The sequence below is a fragment of the Lepisosteus oculatus genome, unplaced genomic scaffold (genome assembly GCF_040954835.1).
Source record: "Lepisosteus oculatus isolate fLepOcu1 unplaced genomic scaffold, fLepOcu1.hap2 HAP2_SCAFFOLD_164, whole genome shotgun sequence".
Classification (NCBI taxonomy): domain Eukaryota; kingdom Metazoa; phylum Chordata; class Actinopteri; order Semionotiformes; family Lepisosteidae; genus Lepisosteus; species Lepisosteus oculatus.
In genome coordinates, this window is record NW_027167709.1 from 32,501 (window position 1) to 50,000 (window position 17,500).

The following is a 17,500-nucleotide window of genomic DNA, read 5'->3' on the forward strand; positions in this document are numbered from 1 at the left end:
GTGTGTTTAACATTTTGGAAAATTGACCAAACGGATGACACATTTTCGTTAATATCTCCAAAACGGTGCAACCTACAAGCTTAAAACTCAATGCATATGAAAGCAGAGACCCAGAGCTTTCATTTAATGTCATTTAACCCCGGTTTTAAACGCAGCATCATGTCTGCCATCATAAGAATATGAGTCCAATATTTTTGAATATTGACCAAACGGATGACATATTTTCATTAATTTCTCCAAAACGGTGTAAACTACAAGCTTAAAACCCAATGCATATGAAAGCAGGGATCATGAGCTTTCATTTAATTTTCATTTACCCCGGTTTTAAACGCAGTATCATGTCTGCCATCAAATGAAAGTGTGCTTAACATTATAGAAAATTAACATAACGGTTGACATATTTTCGTTAATATCTCCAAAACGGTGCAAACTACAAGCTTAAAACTCAATGCATATGAAAGCAGAGACCCAGAGCTTTCATTTAATGTCATTTAACCCCGGTTTTAAACGCAGCATCATGTCTGCCATCATAAGAATATGAGTCCAATATTTTTGAATATTGACCAAACGGATGACATATTTTCGTTAATATCTCCAAAACGGTGCAAACTACAAGCTTAAAACTAAATGCACGTGAAAGCAGAGACCCAGAGCTTTCATTTAATGTCCATTAACCCCGGTTTTAAACGCAACATCATGTCTGCCATCATAAGAATGTGAGTCCATTATTTTGGAATATTGACCAAACGGATGACATATTTTCGTTAATTTCTCCAAAACGGTGCACACTACAAGCTTAAACCCAATGCATATGAAAGCAGAGACCCAGAGCTTTCATTTAATGTCCAATAACCCCGGTTTTAAACGCAGCATCATGTCTGCCATCAAATGAAAGTGTGTTTAACATTTTGGAAAATTGACCAAACGGATGACACATTTTCGTTAATATCTCCAAAACGGTGCAAACTACAAGCTTAAAACTCAATGCATATGAAAGCAGAGACCCAGAGCTTTCATTTAATGTCCATTAACCCCGGTTTTAAACGCAGCATCATGTTTGCCATCATAAGAATATGAGTCCATTATTATGGAATATTGACCAAACGAATGATATATTTTCGTTAATATCTCCAAAACGGTGCAACCTACAAGCTTAAAACTCAATGCATATGAAAGCAGAGACCCAGAGCTTTCATTTAATTTCCATTTACCCCGGTTTTAAACGCAGCATCATGTCTGCCATCATAAGAATATGAGTCCAATATTTTTGAATATTGACCAAACGGATGACATATTTTCATTAATTTCTCCAAAACGGTGCAAACTACAAGCTTAAAACCCAATGCATATGAAAGCAGAGACCCAGAGCTTTCATTTAATGTCCATTAACCCCGGTTTTAAACTCAGCATCATGTCTGCCATCAAATGAAAGTGTGTTTAACATTTTGGAAAATTGACCAAACGCATGACATATTTTCGTTAATATCTCCAAAACGGTGCAAACTACAAGCTTAAAACTAAATGCACGTGAAAGCAGAGACCCAGAGCTTTCATTTAATGTCCATTAACCCCGGTTTTAAACGCAACATCATGTCTGCCATCATAAGAATGTGAGTCCATTATTTTGGAATATTGACCAAGCGGATGACATATTTTCGTTAATTTCTCCAATACGGTGCACACTACAAGCTTAAACCCAATGCATATGAAAGCAGAGACCCAGAGCTTTCATTTAATGTCCAATAACCCCGGTTTTAAACGCAGCATCATGTCTGCCATCAAATGAAAGTGTGTTTAACATTTTGGAAAATTGACCAAACGGATGACACATTTTCGTTAATATCTCCAAAACGGTGCAAACTACAAGCTTAAAACTCAATGCATATGAAAGCAGAGACCCAGAGCTTTCATTTAATGTCCATTAACCCCGGTTTTAAACGCAGCATCATGTCTGCCATCATAAGAATATGAGTCCAATATTTTTGAATATTGACCAAACGGATGACATATTTTCATTAATTTCTCCAAAACGGTGCAAACTACAAGCTTAAAACCCAATGCATATGAAAGCAGGGATCATGAGCTTTCATTTAATTTCCATTTACCCCGGTTTTAAACGCAGTATCATGTCTGCCATCAAATGAAAGTGTGCTTAACATTATAGAAAATTAACATAACGGTTGACATATTTTCGTTAATATCTCCAAAACGGTGCAAACTACAAGCTTAAAACTCAATGCATATGAAAGCAGAGACCCAGAGCTTTCATTTAATGTCATTTAACCCCGGTTTTAAACGCAGCATCATGTCTGCCATCATAAGAATATGAGTCCAATATTTTTGAATATTGACCAAACGGGTGACATATTATTGTTCATATCTCCAAAACGGTGCAAACTACAAGCTTAAAACTCAATGCATATGAAAGCAGAGACCCAGAGCTTTCATTTAATGTCCATTAACCCCGGTTTTAAACGCAGCATCATGTTTGCCATCATAAGAATATGAGTCCATTATTATGGAATATTGACCAAACGGATGATATATTTTCGTTAATATCTCCAAAACGGTGCAACCTACAAGCTTAAAACTCAATGCATATGAAATCAGAGACCCAGAGCTTTCATTTAATGTCATTTAACCCCGGTTTTAAACGCAGCATCATGTCTGCCATCATAAGAATATGAGTCCAATATTTTTGAATATTGACCAAACGGATGACATATTTTCATTAATTTCTCCAAAACGGTGCAAACTACAAGCTTAAAACCCAATGCATATGAAAGCAGGGATCATGAGCTTTCATTTAATTTCCATTTACCCCGGTTTTAAACGCAGTATCATGTCTGCCATCAAATGAAAGTGTGCTTAACATTATAGAAAATTAACATAATGGTTGACATATTATTGTTCATATCTCCAAAACGGTGCAAACTACAAGCTTAAAACTCAATGCATATGAAAGCAGAGACCCAGAGCTTTCATTTAATGTCTATTAACCCCGGTTTTAAATGCAGCATCATGTCTGCCATCATAAGAATATGAGTCCAATATTTTTGAATATTGACCAAACGGGTGACATATTATTGTTCATATCTCCAAAACGGTGCAAACTACAAGCTTAAAACCCAATGCATATGAAAGCAGGGATCATGAGCTTTCATTTAATTTCCATTTACCCCGGTTTTAAACGCAGTATCATGTCTGCCATCAAATGAAAGTGTGCTTAACATTATAGAAAATTAACATAACGGTTGACATATTTTCGTTAATATCTCCAAAACGGTGCAAACTACAAGCTTAAAACTCAATGCATATGAAAGCAGAGACCCAGAGCTTTCATTTAATGTCATTTAACCCCGGTTTTAAACGCAGCATCATGTCTGCCATCATAAGAATATGAGTCCAATATTTTTGAATATTGACCAAACGGGTGACATATTATTGTTCATATCTCCAAAACGGTGCAAACTACAAGCTTAAAACTCAATGCATATGAAAGCAGAGACCCAGAGCTTTCATTTAATGTCCATTAACCCCGGTTTTAAACGCAGCATCATGTTTGCCATCATAAGAATATGAGTCCATTATTATGGAATATTGACCAAACGGATGATATATTTTCGTTAATATCTCCAAAACGGTGCAACCTACAAGCTTAAAACTCAATGCATATGAAAGCAGAGACCCAGAGCTTTCATTTAATGTCATTTAACCCCGGTTTTAAACGCAGCATCATGTCTGCCATCATAAGAATATGAGTCCAATATTTTTGAATATTGACCAAACGGATGACATATTTTCATTAATTTCTCCAAAACGGTGCAAACTACAAGCTTAAAACCCAATGCATATGAAAGCAGGGATCATGAGCTTTCATTTAATTTCCATTTACCCCGGTTTTAAACGCAGTATCATGTCTGCCATCAAATGAAAGTGTGCTTAACATTATAGAAAATTAACATAACGGTTGACATATTATTGTTCATATCTCCAAAACGGTGCAAACTACAAGCTTAAAACTCAATGCATATGAAAGCAGAGACCCAGAGCTTTCATTTAATGTCTATTAACCCCGGTTTTAAATGCAGCATCATGTCTGCCATCATAAGAATATGAGTCCAATATTTTTGAATATTGACCAAACGGGTGACATATTATTGTTCATATCTCCAAAACGGTGCAAACTACAAGCTTAAAACTCAATGCATATGAAAGCAGAGATCCAGAGCTGTCATTTAATGTCCATTAACCCCGGTTTTAAACGCAGCATCATGTTTGCCATCATAAGAATATGAGTCCATTATTATGGAATATTGACCAAACGGATGATATATTTTCGTTAATATCTCCAAAACGCTTCAAACTACATGCTTAAAACCCAATGCATATGAAAGCAGAGATCCAGAGCTTTCATTTAATGTCCATTAACCCCGGTTTTAAACGCAGCATCATGTCTGCCATCAAATTAAAGTGTGTTTAACATTTTGGAAAATTGACCAAACGGATGACATATTTTCGTTAATTTCTCCAAAACGGTGCAAACTACAAGCTTAAAACCCAATGCATATGAAAGCAGAGATCCAGAGCTTTCATTTAATGTCCATTAACCCCTGTTTTAAACGCAGCATCATGTTTGCCATCATAAGAATATGAGTCCATTATTATGGAATATTGACCAAACGGATGATATATTTTCGTTAATATCTCCAAAACGCTGCAAACTACATGCTTAAAACCCAATGCATATGAAAGCAGAGACCCAGAGCTTTCATTTAATGTCCATTAAGCCCGGTTTTAAACGCAGCATCATGCCTGCCATCATTAAGAATATGAGTCCAATATATTAGAATATTGACCAAACGGATGAAATATTTTCGTTAAGTTCTCCAAAACGGTGCAAACTACAAGCTTAAAACTAAATGCACGTGAAAGCAGAGACCCAGAGCTTTCATTTAATGTCCATTAACCCTGGTTTTAAACGCAGCATCATGTTTGCCATCATAAGAATAAGAGTCCAATTTTTTGGAATATTGACCAAACGGATGACATATTTTCGTTACTTTCTCCAAAACGGTGCAAACTACAAGTTTAAAACCCAATGCATATGAAAGTAGAGACCCAGAGCTTTCATTTAATGTCCATTAACCCCGGTTTTAAACGCAGTTTTATGTCTGCCATCAAATGAAAGTGTGTTTAATATTTAGGAATAATGATCTAAAAGGATGACATATTATCATTAAATTCTCCAAAACGGTGCAAACCACAAGTTTAAAACCCAATGCATGTGAAAGCAGAGTCCCAGAGCTTTCATTTAATGTCGTTTAACCCTGGTTTTAAACGCAGCATCATGTCTGCCATCAAATGAAAGTGTGTTTAACATTTTGGAAAATTGATCAAACGATTGACATATTTTCGTTAATTTCTCCAAAATGGTACAAACTACAAGCTTAAAACCCAATGCATATGAAAGCAGAGACCCAGAGCTTTCATTTAATGTCCATTAACCCCTGTTTTAAACGCAGTATCATGTCTGCCATCAAATGAAAGTGTGTTTAATATTTAGGAATAATTATCTAAATGGATTACATATTATCATTAAATTCTCCAAAACGGTGCAAACCACAAGTTTAAAACCCAGTGCATGTGAAAGCAGAGTCCCAGAGCTTTCATTTAATGTCATTTAACCCTGGTTTTAAACGCAGCATCATGTCTGCCATCAAATGAAAGTGTGCTTAATATTTAGGAATAATGATCAAAACGGAGGACATATTTTCATTAACATCTCCAAAACGGTGCATACTAGAAGCTTAAAACCAAATGCATGTGAAAGCAGATACCCAGAGCTTTCATTTAATGTCCATTAACCCCGGTTTTAAACGCTTCTCATAATTTTAATATTATTTGTTTATAAAGCATAAGCAATCATTTATTACATTAATATATGTGAACATAACATTTTAGCATCATACTAAGTCATAAATTAGTATATTTAGTCCCTAATGTTGAAGTCCCTAATGTTGAAAGAAATGATCATTTGTTTAACATGCACGGGTCTGTCTCAAAGGATGCAGTGCTCCTGAAGGGTCTCATACCCTACATTTAGGATGCCTAGCTGTATCCCTCACATGTGGCACCTCAGAATGACTTCTAACCTTACCTGTTCTGTATTCAGTCCCTACTGCTCAATGCATGGTGTACATACCGCATACATGTGTCTTGAGAATGAGGAATGGGCCCCTGAGACAGTCATTTGCCTGTTTCACAAATGATCGTATTTTACTAGAGATTCTGTTTGGGATTCAGATGTGCATTCGGACAGCAATCCCTTTCAAGAAATGATACATTCTGGATGAGGTCAAAGGTGCTGGATTCTGTGTCTCTAGCTTCAACACAGTGATATATATATATATGCGCAGTGATTTGTTGGTACATGCCCAGGGCAATAATCAGAATGAGGATTTATTTCCACACGGGCTACAGTTAGTGTTGTGAAATACTTCAACACTCTGGATCGCAGATTTAGACCCCCTGCACTTACTTCTTAAAAAACAACAAATGAAGATATGTAGCAATCACATTGTAGCAGGGGTGACATTGACTTAGTGCTTCTACTACTGGACTTGGGGTAAATGATCATATTCACCCCCGGTCGCTTCACTAAACGCTCTTCACTAAACTTACCAAATTCTCAGAGTAGAGTTATCTGTGAATTCCTTTGACCTGCTGTGGTCTGCGCAATCGGTAAGAATCACAGAAGAATGAGGGGGCAATTTTAATGTATTGCAATCTTATAGTTTGTTTCATACATTTTTTAGTTATGAGATCAAAAATTAAAAAAATGTTTTAATCCCAAAACAAGAAGCAGTCATTGTTCATGATGGTCACAATTAGAAGTTGTATTGAAATTATATAGATCATCAAAAAGTTTGAAAAAGCTAATTGCACAATAATGTTTATTATTTTTTGATAAATTGTGGCAATGAAATATGACAGCATTCACAACTAGTATAATTAAATTAAATTGATTTTTATATAACATCTTTCATAACAAGGTTGACCTGAGGCACTTAACATAGCTGGGTGATGATACATGATGTGAAAGAGTAAAAGCCAGAAGATAACTGAGGAGAGGAACCAAAAACTCCTTAGTTAGGAGGAAAAAAAAACCTCTAGGGGTCCAAGATCAACTGGCTGCCCAACCCCTCTGGGTATGCTAACATTATACAATTAGAAAAATAGTTTGGAGGTTTTTCTGTATTATTGATTTCTTCTTCCAAAGGTGTTAGGCAGGTGAAAATTTGTGATTTCGTCCTGAGCCACAGCACTGTCGTCGTGGTCATCACACCTCTTCATGTACATCCTTGCATCTTTTCTGGTAGTGAATGGCAGGTGACAGCTACAAAAAATAGCATATGCATAATCATTATGATTGTGTTGAAAACAAAATTAAAAAATAAAAGCCTAAGCAACTCTGTGCATTAATATTTCTAATATTCACAATTGTGAATCATTTAAAAATCGAATCCAGTAGAATTAGGCTGTGAAACTGATCAAATGCCATAAGCCCTATTCAAATTCCTGACTGAATTTCCAGGATGGAGACAATTTTATTTTGTTTAAGAAACTGATCTCTGTCGGGAATAGAAAATTCCAGTTCAGTGATAGAAACTAGCCATGTTAGCAGATTATTGCTTTACAGTTTAAAAAGTAATTAATTAATGTGGTCACAAATAATATCTTGGCTTTTAGACCACAATATGCTTTTAACAGTTTACTGAAAAAATGTTTCCTGCAGTTTAGCTCCAAAATGAAAATGAAATGGTTTCATTTTGTGTATGTCAAGGGTGTCCACTGTATAGAAATTCAATTTTAAAACATTACTGAAATGACAAAGCACTGGAAATACAGGTCTATCTAACCTCTAACTCATTAACAATGTTCATTGCTGTTGTCCTTAAACTTTTCAGAAATTGTATTTAAGAAAATAAAGCCATTGTTCCCTAGACTCATCTTTTGTGTTCTGTTCGCTGTGAATCAGAAAGGTGCTGTTCTTGAAGTCCAGTCAGTCTCTGTTATCTTTCTTCCCAAGAGGAATTCCATCTAATTCCATCAAACTTCTTTCTCTTCTGCTCGCCTAAGGATGAACTGAAATGAAGCAATTAGTATTTCAGTGGCAGAAAATAGGCTGTCATATACACCTCTCCAGTGCTTTTGATGCACAAATGGTGTCCTGCCGAAACATTCTTCTGTTTGGTAATGTTGGGCAGTTTCAAATGAAGCTTATCGATATGATTATCAAAAATCTATTTTGTAGATAATGAAAGAAAATAATAATAGAATCAGAGTAAGAATTATTATCAAGACTTATCTTTCTGTTCTCTTTCAATAAGAACGGTGTCATTAATGAAGTCCAGTCGGTCTCATTCCTTCTCTCTTCCCAAGAGCCTGCCCATCTAATGCTGCTGAAAACTCCATTGTCCATTCTGGGAATGCTGTGCTGTTCAGATAGTGTCAACAAATTTCAAAAATGGTTGTTACAACATAATATGTTGTAACAATGATTTCAAAAAGAAACTACAGAAGCCTTACAAATTAAAAATATCTCACCGTGCCAATGTGTCTTCAGGCTTCCCACGTACAAAAAGGCCCAAGGACTCCAGCAGTCTTACAACCACTGCCCTGTTTACCTCACCAGACACGATCTCTATTCTGTTGTTATCCACGATGACCGTTCTTCAGGTGATTTATCATGTCCTTCCTCGCCTGTTGTGAGGTCATCCTGATCTCCTCTGCCGTGGAGAGGCAGAGGAGATAAAAGCTTTATTTTATGATCATTCGTCCAACCACTCCAGAGATTGTCCTTCTCCATTAAACGACTTCCTGGAGACACCATAATCATATAGGAGCTCTTCTCCCACTGCAATCTCTCTTTTTGCCAAGAACAGAATTGTTATGTCAGTCTTTTCGTCAATTCCAAAAGATTCTTTAATTGATCTGAGGTTGGCTTTTTTGTTTGAATGATTAATGCGCCTTCCAATTGTGTCCATATCCGGGTGACAGGTGCAGTGTTCTTCACGCGAATCAATGCACATTTTTTGTTTAGGTCCATCAAAAAAGAATAGATATCCCATGTCTCCTTCTGCCATCTGTGCCATTAGGGCTTCTCCAGCTGTCTTTGTGATAACCTTGCCATGGTAATCACATACCACCTCTCCCTTCTGGAAACGCCTGGAAGTTACAACCTTCTTCCCTTTCACAGGATCGTCAACGATGTGCAGGCCTCTCCAGGTTTGGAGTTTTACCAGATTTTCAATGTCCTTGCCATTTGGTTGGACTTCTACATGCGGCCTCCAGTTCTGAAGTACCTCGGACACAGCTGGTGTATTGGTTGACCATCCCATTTTTTCTATATAATGGGTCACTTGGCTTTCTGTTGGTAAACGTCTATTGTATTGATCTGTAGTGAGAAATCAGAAATCCACCCAAAGAATATATCCAGTAATAGACTCTTGAAATATTACTCTTTAAAAAGGGAAGAAATCCTGTTCTTACCGAATATGTTCTGTTGCCTCCTTTTCCTCTGCTCAGCTCTCCATCTATTGTAACAGTGGGGATCGTGAATGCCGGTCACTCTCAGGCGCTCTTTCTTTCTGGGAGGCTGCCCATCTAATGTCACGGGAAACATCTGTATCAGCTTCTGGAAGGCTGCAGCACCATCCATCTTTGGGCATCTATATGCAGCAGCTGCCACAGTGGACCTATTTGTAAAAAGAAAACTTAAATATCTCAGATCTAAGATAGAGTGGCTAAAAGGTAACTGAAAGAGGGATATTAAATTAAAACTTACCGTATAGCAGCTGTACGTTCTTGTCCATAGCCTGAAGATTGCTCTCCTGATCCTGAACTGAAGTTTAACAAAAATATGAGAAATTTATGTTTATCTTAAATATTGACTTTCAAATACTGAATTTTGATATCACTGTGACACTTACAGAGATCCTGCTTCTACAATGCCATGAATTAGTTCGCTGGCTGAGCACATGTCCTCATCTGTCAGCCTTCTGGCTAGGTTTTCAACAGTTCCATTTGAAACACCTAAATAATCATTCAGGATAGTTTTCTGATCAATAGGTAGCTTCTTTATTTCCATTTCAAATGCCCTTCTTGCAACATAGCAAGTAATCAGTGGTAGGTGGTACCTGCAAAACAAACATATAAAATAGTTGTTTTCAAGCCCCAGTAAAGTGAAAGGAAAATACATCAAAATAATTATATAATTCAATTTACTTCTCATGCAGTCTTCGCAGATCATAGGTAGGATTGTGAACTGGTTCTCCTCCCGCATACACAAAAAAATGTTCTATTTCCATCCTGCAGTTTGCATCACAGCGTAAGTTAATGAAGTAGCAGTGAAACATCTGAGAAAATAAAAAAAATAAAAATGCAGTTTAAATGCAGTATTCTTCACATACCATTGAATGCTAAAGACAGTTTTTAGCAATGAAATCTCAATAAAACCTCCAACTCACCTTTTCCTCTTCTTCATTTAGTGCAAAGGAAGCTAGTCGCTGAGTTGCAGCCATGCGCTCTTTGACAGAGATTATTACCCTGTTTTGGCCACTTTTATTCACAACAATTTTTCGCTGTATCCAATCCAGGACCTGAATTCAGAAGATTTTTTTAATACAAATATTAATTAAATACAATTTCTCGAAAAGAACATCTATAATCAAAATTCTCGGTTGTATGAAGGGATGCTTACTGTCATATTCTTTACCACCCCTGGGCGCTGAAGGTGCTTCAGCTGGAGAATGGCCTGCAGGTAAAGCATCACAACAATCCGCTCACTTGTGGTGATGTCTGCAGAGGTGTGCGTCTTGCTCAGTATCCGCTGCACATCTTTCTTTGCAACACTCAACACCTTCAAGCAATCGCTTAGTTTAGGTGGAGGACTCTGCAGCTGTGTTAGTCTGGGGGAGAGAGAGCAATACTATCAGGCTCCAAAAGGCAACATTTATGTGTTTGAATAGAAAAGCAAGTACAAGTTGAACCAACATTTAATAAGTAAAGTACCTCTTTCTGGTTATTTCCTGTCTGACACTCTTGTTGTTTCTCTTTTTTATGTCCTTTAGATTGCTCTGGAAGTCTATTAAACCCTTAGCTAGACTGCGATCCTCCACTTGCAGGTTAGTGTTTTTTCGGATGAAGAGCAGGAATCTGTTGATATTAATGATATAACCTGCAATGGTCTGGTGAGACAGCCCAGTCATCTTCAACTGGGAAACAAATGTCTGCATTTTGGAAATGTCCTTCAGAAAACTTAAGGAAACTTCCGATGGATCCGTAAAAAACAGGAACCTGGAGACATTTTCAACCTGAAAAACACATATAGAGGAAGTCATTATTTTTATGACCAACATCCGTGGTATGTGAAGTTTAAGCCGAGTAAAACCATGTAGCAAATACCTACCTCCTTGGAGCAGTTTACCATTCCCAGGCCCTGGATAAGGTATTGTTTAAATCCAGCCAGGAGAGGAGAATCAAGAGAGTGTTTTCTGTAAAGTCCAGCCAGGGCAACTCTTTTTCGGAGAGCTTTTAGATTACCTTTAACTGACACCCTGTAGATATAAGACACATGGACGATAACATGTATTATAAGTGTTTCCGTTTTCTTAGTTGGCTTCTGGGAGAAAATGGCTTTAGATGTGGCCCTGTGTGAATATGTATATCTACCAATTCACTGACATCCCAAATAAGGCTACATTTTTTCTTGCCTCTGTGAAACAAAATCTAATTTTATACATACAACGTGCAAATAAAAAATAAAGCACAAGAAACCCTATTGAGCAGAGAGTCTTACTGTTCCCCATCTTCCCCTTCCTCCTCTGCTTCTGCTTCAGTTTCTGGAGCAGCCTCTGGCATCTCTTCCTCCTGGACAGCGGCCTCTTGCTCAGGGCCGCTGGAATGCAGGTAGATTCTTTTCAACATGCTTTTACATAATATGTTGTAACAATGATTTAAAAAAAAAACTACAGAAGCCTTACAAATTAAAAATATCTCACCTTGCCAATGTGTCTTCAGGCTTCCCACGTACAAAAAGGCCCAAGGACTCCAGCAGTCTTACAACCACTGCCCTGTTTGCCTCACCAGACACGATCTCTATTCTGTTGTAATCCACGATGACCCCGTTCTTCAGGAGATTTATCATGTCCTCCCTCGCCTGTTGAGAGGCCATCCTGATCTCTTCTGCCGTGGCGTGCTTCATACACGCCCTCTTCAAGTGAGCAGGAAGCTGATCAAAAGTATTCAGGCACATCTTGCACACCAGGGGAATCCTCGCGGGTTTCCTTTGAAAATAAATAATACCATCTGTGTATAGAAACAAGCTAAGACTGATTTCTTAAATTATCCTTAATTTTCTCTCTCATAGTTTGAGCATAATGATTTTATTGCATTTATATAAGAATTGCTCATTGCTCCAAAATAAATAATGGTTTCATAAAAAAGTGAACACTTACTTGGTCTCAGTCACAGACTTTCCAATAGGAGCCATTGTGGAGTTCAGCAACTGCAGGTCCTAGAAGTGGGGAAGGAATTGTAAAAGAGAAATTGACTTACAATACAGAAAGAATGGCTGAGGGTCACTGAAATATATATATATACAAATTCCAAAGACTGAGTCCATATAGGAACAACTACCTTTCATATTCAGTATAAGATGGAGAGATGAATTGGCCCTGAAAATCCACTGCAATGAGAAACTGCTCCTGCCATTGTATATGAACAAACATACATTCTCATCTATATTCATTTGCAGTTACACTATTGCAATTAATCTGTATCCATTCTGCATTCATATCTACTAGAAAGAGCTCTCAATTAATTAAATGTCCCATTGAACTGGCCCTGATTATACAATGCAAGGAGAAGTCTTCTAAGCCAATACTTGCAACCAGAAAGAGGCTGTATTTCAATTATACAATATACAAAACAATACCATTTAACACAAAGATATATTCCACACCTCAGCATGCACATGATGAGATTCTTGATATTAGATTAGTAGAAACAATATCAATGCACTGAGAGACGCTTAAGAATAAAGATGCATCTGCCTGACTGCATATTAGTTTTAAAAGGTTATCAGCAAATGCATTTAAAAGTAAAAATGTAAAGTCTTACCTCTTGATCGTAGTGGTGATTCAATATCCAGGACTTTAGTCAAGTCTCAGAGTTACTGTACCTCCTGTCTCGATTGCAGGTGAAAGTGAAAGGTATATTGCACTCAGCAGAAATATACCCCGAGCAAAGACTCCACCCCTCCCAGGAAACAGCACTTCCCTTTGGCAAAGCAGTGGGTGGAGGAAGCCTTTGTTACCATTATCAAACACTGAAATCGTTATAATTTAATTTTAAAAACATGGCTAAGCATAGTTTCAAGCATTAACATCCAAAGCACCTGTCTTAGGTGGGGCCAGTAGTTAGCCAAGCCATCTGAAAGATTTAGCATTTCCAAAGATGTATTTTGTAAGCCAGGTTCAATCATTACCATCCAAAGTATCGGTCTTCCCTTGGGGCAAGAGAGTTTCCTGTCTAGGAAACAGGACACATAGGAAACCCAAAGACAGACATATTTGTAAATGCTAATTCTTTTAATGCTGTTTTCTGGGAGGGGTTGAGTCTTTGCTCGGGGTAACTTAAAATACAAAGAAAGTCATGTTCTATGGTACAAGATAAATACAAAACTTTAGCTTTTATTTTAATTAGATAATTTAATTCAGTCCCATTTGCCTGTTTCACAAATGATCGGATTTTACTAGAGATTCTGTTTGGGATTCAGATGTGCATTCGGACAGCAATCCCTTTCAAGAAATGATACATCTCCATGCATGTGATAATCTTCCTTATATCATATAGTGCGTCTTTTGGACACTTTGTGGGCTTGAAATACAAAGAAAGTCATGTTCTATGGTCAAGATAAATACATAACTTTAGCTTTTATTTTAATTAGATAATTTAATTCAGTCCCATTTGCCTGTTTCACAAATGATCGGATTTTACTAGAGATTCTGTTTGGGATTCAGATGTGCATTCGGACAGCAATCCCTTTCAAGAAATGATACATCTCCATGCATGTGATAATCTTCCTTATATCATGTAGTGCGTCTTTTGGACCCTTTGTGGGCTTGAAATACAAAGAAAGTCATGTTCTATGGTACAAGATAAATACAAAACTTTAGCTTTTATTTTAATTAGATAATTTAATTCAGTCCCATTTGCCTGTTTCACAAATGATCGTATTTTACTAGAGATTCTGTTTGGGATTCAGATGTGCATTCGGACAGCAATCCCTTTCAAGAAATGATACTTTCGGGATGAGTTCAAGGGTGCTTTAACACTGTATTTAGGATGTGTTAGCAGTCATTCTGTGTCTCTAGGTTCAACACAGTGATAGATATATATATGTGCTCACTGATTTTTTTTTTGGTACATGCCCAGGCCAGTAAGCAGTCTGAGGATTTATTTCCAGACGGCTTTACATTATACACAATTTGAGTTCATTTTAAAAAGTAAAAGGTTATGAAAGGAATGCATTTTCATAAGAAAGATAATACCGATATGCATGTGATAATCTTCCTTATATCATGTAGTGCGTCATTTGGACACTTTAGTGGGCTTGAAATACAAAGAAAGTCATGTTCTATAGTACAAGATAAATACAAAACTTTAGCTTTTATTTTAATGAGATTTGTTTGGAGACTTTGTGGGCTTGAAATACAAAGAAAGTCATTTTCTATGGTACAAGATAAATACAAATCTTTAGCTTTCATTTTAATGAGATTTCTTTATAAAGCATAAGCAATCATTTATTGCTTATGTAAGCTCTGGGCCTACAAGAGGAATGTAGAGATCGAGCTGCAAAGGAAAAGCTAAAACCCCCTACAGATATTCACTCACTTATCCCACACAGCTCCAACACTTCCGTCATTAACACCTCCAGCACTGAAAGGGCTATGTGCACCATCCCCCAGGCCAGGCTTAGCAGGCCAGTGTAACACACTGGATCATTATATTATTAGAATCTATTCTACTAACAATATCCACAATTTGAGTTCATTTTAAAAAGTAAAAGGTAATGAAAGGAATGCATTTTCATAAGACAGATAATACCGATACGCATGTGATAATCTTTCTTATACCATGAGGTGCGTCATTTGGACACTTTCTGGGCTTGAAATACAAAGAAAGTCATGTTCTATGGTCAAGATAAATACAAAACTTTAGCTTTTATTTAAATTAGATAATTTAATTCAGTCCCATTTGCCTGTTTCACAACTGATCGTATTTTACTAGAGATTCTGTTTGGGATTCAGATGTGCATTCGGACAGCAATCCCTTTCAAGAAATGATACTTTCTGGATCTTCCTTATATCATGTAGTGCGTCATTTGGACACTTTAGTGGGCTTGAAATACAAAGAAAGTCATGTTCTATGGTACAAGATAAATACAAAACTTTAGCTTTTATTTTAATGAGATTTGTTTGGACACTTTGTGGGCTTGAAATACAAAGAAAGTCATGTTCTATGGTACAAGATAAATACAAAACTTTAGCTTTTATTTTAATTAGATAATTTAATTCAGTCCCATTTGCCTGTTTTACAAATGATCGTATTTTACTAGAGATTCTGTTTGGGATTCAGATGTGCATTCGGACAGCAATCCCTTTCAAGAAATGATACTTTCGGGATGAGTTCAAGGGTGCTTTAACACTGTATTTAGGATGTGTTAGCAGTTATTCTGTGTCTCTAAGTTCAACACAGTGATAGATATATATATGTGCTCACTGATTTTTTTTTGGTACATGCCCAGGCCAGTAAGCAGTCTGAGGATTTATTTCCAGACGGCTTTACATTATACACAATTTGAGTTCATTTTAAAAAGTAAAAGGTTATGAAAGGAATGCATTTTCATAAGAAAGATAATACCGATATGCATGTGATAATCTTCCTTATATCATGTAGTGCGTCATTTGGACACTTTGTGGGCTTGAAATACAAAGAAAGTCATGTTCTATGGTACAAGATAAATACAAAACTTTAGCTTTTATTTTAATGAGATTTGTTTATAAAGCATAAGCAATCATTTATTGCTTATGTAAGCTCTGAGCCTACAGGAGGAATGAATAGATCAAGCTGCAAAGGAAAAGCTATTCTGTGTCTCTAGGTTCAACACAGTGATATATATTTATATAGATTTATTTCCATATGTGCTATAGGTAGTGTTTTGAAATTCTTCAACACACTGGATCGCAGGTTTAAACCCCCTGCACTCTTACTCCTTAAAAACCAACAAATGCAGAAATCATATTGTAGCAGACACTCATTTGCCTGTTTCACAAATGATCATTGATTACTAGAGATTCTGTTTGGAATACGGATGTGCATTCTGACAACAATCTCTTTCAAAAAGTGATTTTACCTCATCGCGGCTTTGCCCTTCTTGCCTCTTTGGACAATATCTCCACTTTGTGGTCGTTGTTGGTAATGGCTGGACAATATCTCCATCTTGTGGTCGTGGTTGGTAATGTCTTCTTATGCCCTTTATCGTCCAATTAAGATTTTATTACCCTGTTTTTAACATAATAACAAATTAGAATTGATTAAAACTAAGTTTGGAACACCAGGGAATATAAAAAAAGATTTTTAGGAAAACCATGAGGACTCTGTGTCCGATGCCTGCAAGGGGAGAAAGCTAGAATCCTTTGATTTTTCAAAATTTGAAAATAAACATCATATAACAACAGCTTTCGTTTTTGAAGGCATATTAGTTTCTAAAACACTACAATAAAGGTAAAAACGTCCGTTTTATATTACATGATTTTTTGTGAAATTAGTCATCTATTGCACTATTTTTAATAAAACCTCTAATTAAAAGTGATTAAAATTAAGTTTGGAACAACAAGGAACAAAAAAAAAAGATTTTAAGGAAAAAAAAAATTGTCTTCTGTGCCAGGTGCCTGCAAGGGGAGAAAGCTAGAATCCTACCCAGGCTCCTGGAGCTCTGTCCTGGCTAAAGGAGGGTGAATCCATCCCCTTCAAAGCTCCATGAAAAAATGATCATTTAAAATTTGAAAAAAAAACATCATATGACATCATATAACAACAGTTTTCATTCCTAGGAGTGAAAAACAACCGTTTTTGAAGACATATTAGTTTCTAAAACACTACAATAAAGTTAAAAACGTCCGTTTTATATTACATGATTTTTTGTGAAATTAGTCATTTATTGCACTATTTTTAATAAAATCTCTAAGTAAAAGTGATTAAAATTAAGTTTGGAACAACAAGGAACACAAAAAAAAAGATTTTAAAGAAAAAAATTTTGTCTTCTGTGCCAGTTGCCTGCAAGGGGAGAAAGCTAGAATCCTACCCAGGCTCCTGGAGCTCTGTCCTGGCTAAAGCAGGGTGAATCCATCCCCTTCAAAGCTCCATGAAA

The 17,500-nt window shown here is 36.6% G+C and overlaps 1 protein-coding gene across 1 annotated transcript; it reads right to left on the bottom strand.

The window, feature by feature from the left end:
• Positions 1-7,746: 7,746 nt before the first annotated feature.
• LOC138226726 (uncharacterized) lies at positions 7,747-13,211 on the bottom strand. Its single transcript, XM_069186274.1, has 14 exons — positions 13,186-13,211; positions 12,522-12,580; positions 12,066-12,350; positions 11,864-11,962; positions 11,474-11,621; positions 11,077-11,378; positions 10,766-10,973; positions 10,533-10,664; positions 10,291-10,421; positions 9,996-10,202; positions 9,851-9,907; positions 9,556-9,761; positions 8,611-9,460; positions 7,747-8,500 (listed from the first exon to the last, which is right to left on the bottom strand). Exons 2-13 carry the CDS (start codon positions 12,554-12,556, stop codon positions 8,835-8,837), a joined length of 2,436 nt encoding a protein of 811 aa, XP_069042375.1. The 5' UTR covers positions 12,557-12,580; positions 13,186-13,211; the 3' UTR covers positions 7,747-8,500; positions 8,611-8,834.
• Positions 13,212-17,500: the final 4,289 nt, after the last annotated feature.

Bases quoted from the DNA above. Each gene is read 5' to 3' on its own strand.
- LOC138226726 (XM_069186274.1), bottom strand. From the start codon at position 12,556: ATGGCTCCTATTGGAAAGTCTGTGACTGAGACCAA. The intron at 9,908-9,995 runs GTAAGTGTCACA...GTTAAACTTCAG, and splicing joins ATTGTAGAAGCAGGATCTCT to TTCAGGATCAGGAGAGCAAT. The intron at 9,762-9,850 runs GTAAGTTTTAAT...TTTTACAAATAG, and splicing joins GAACGTACAGCTGCTATACG to GTCCACTGTGGCAGCTGCTG.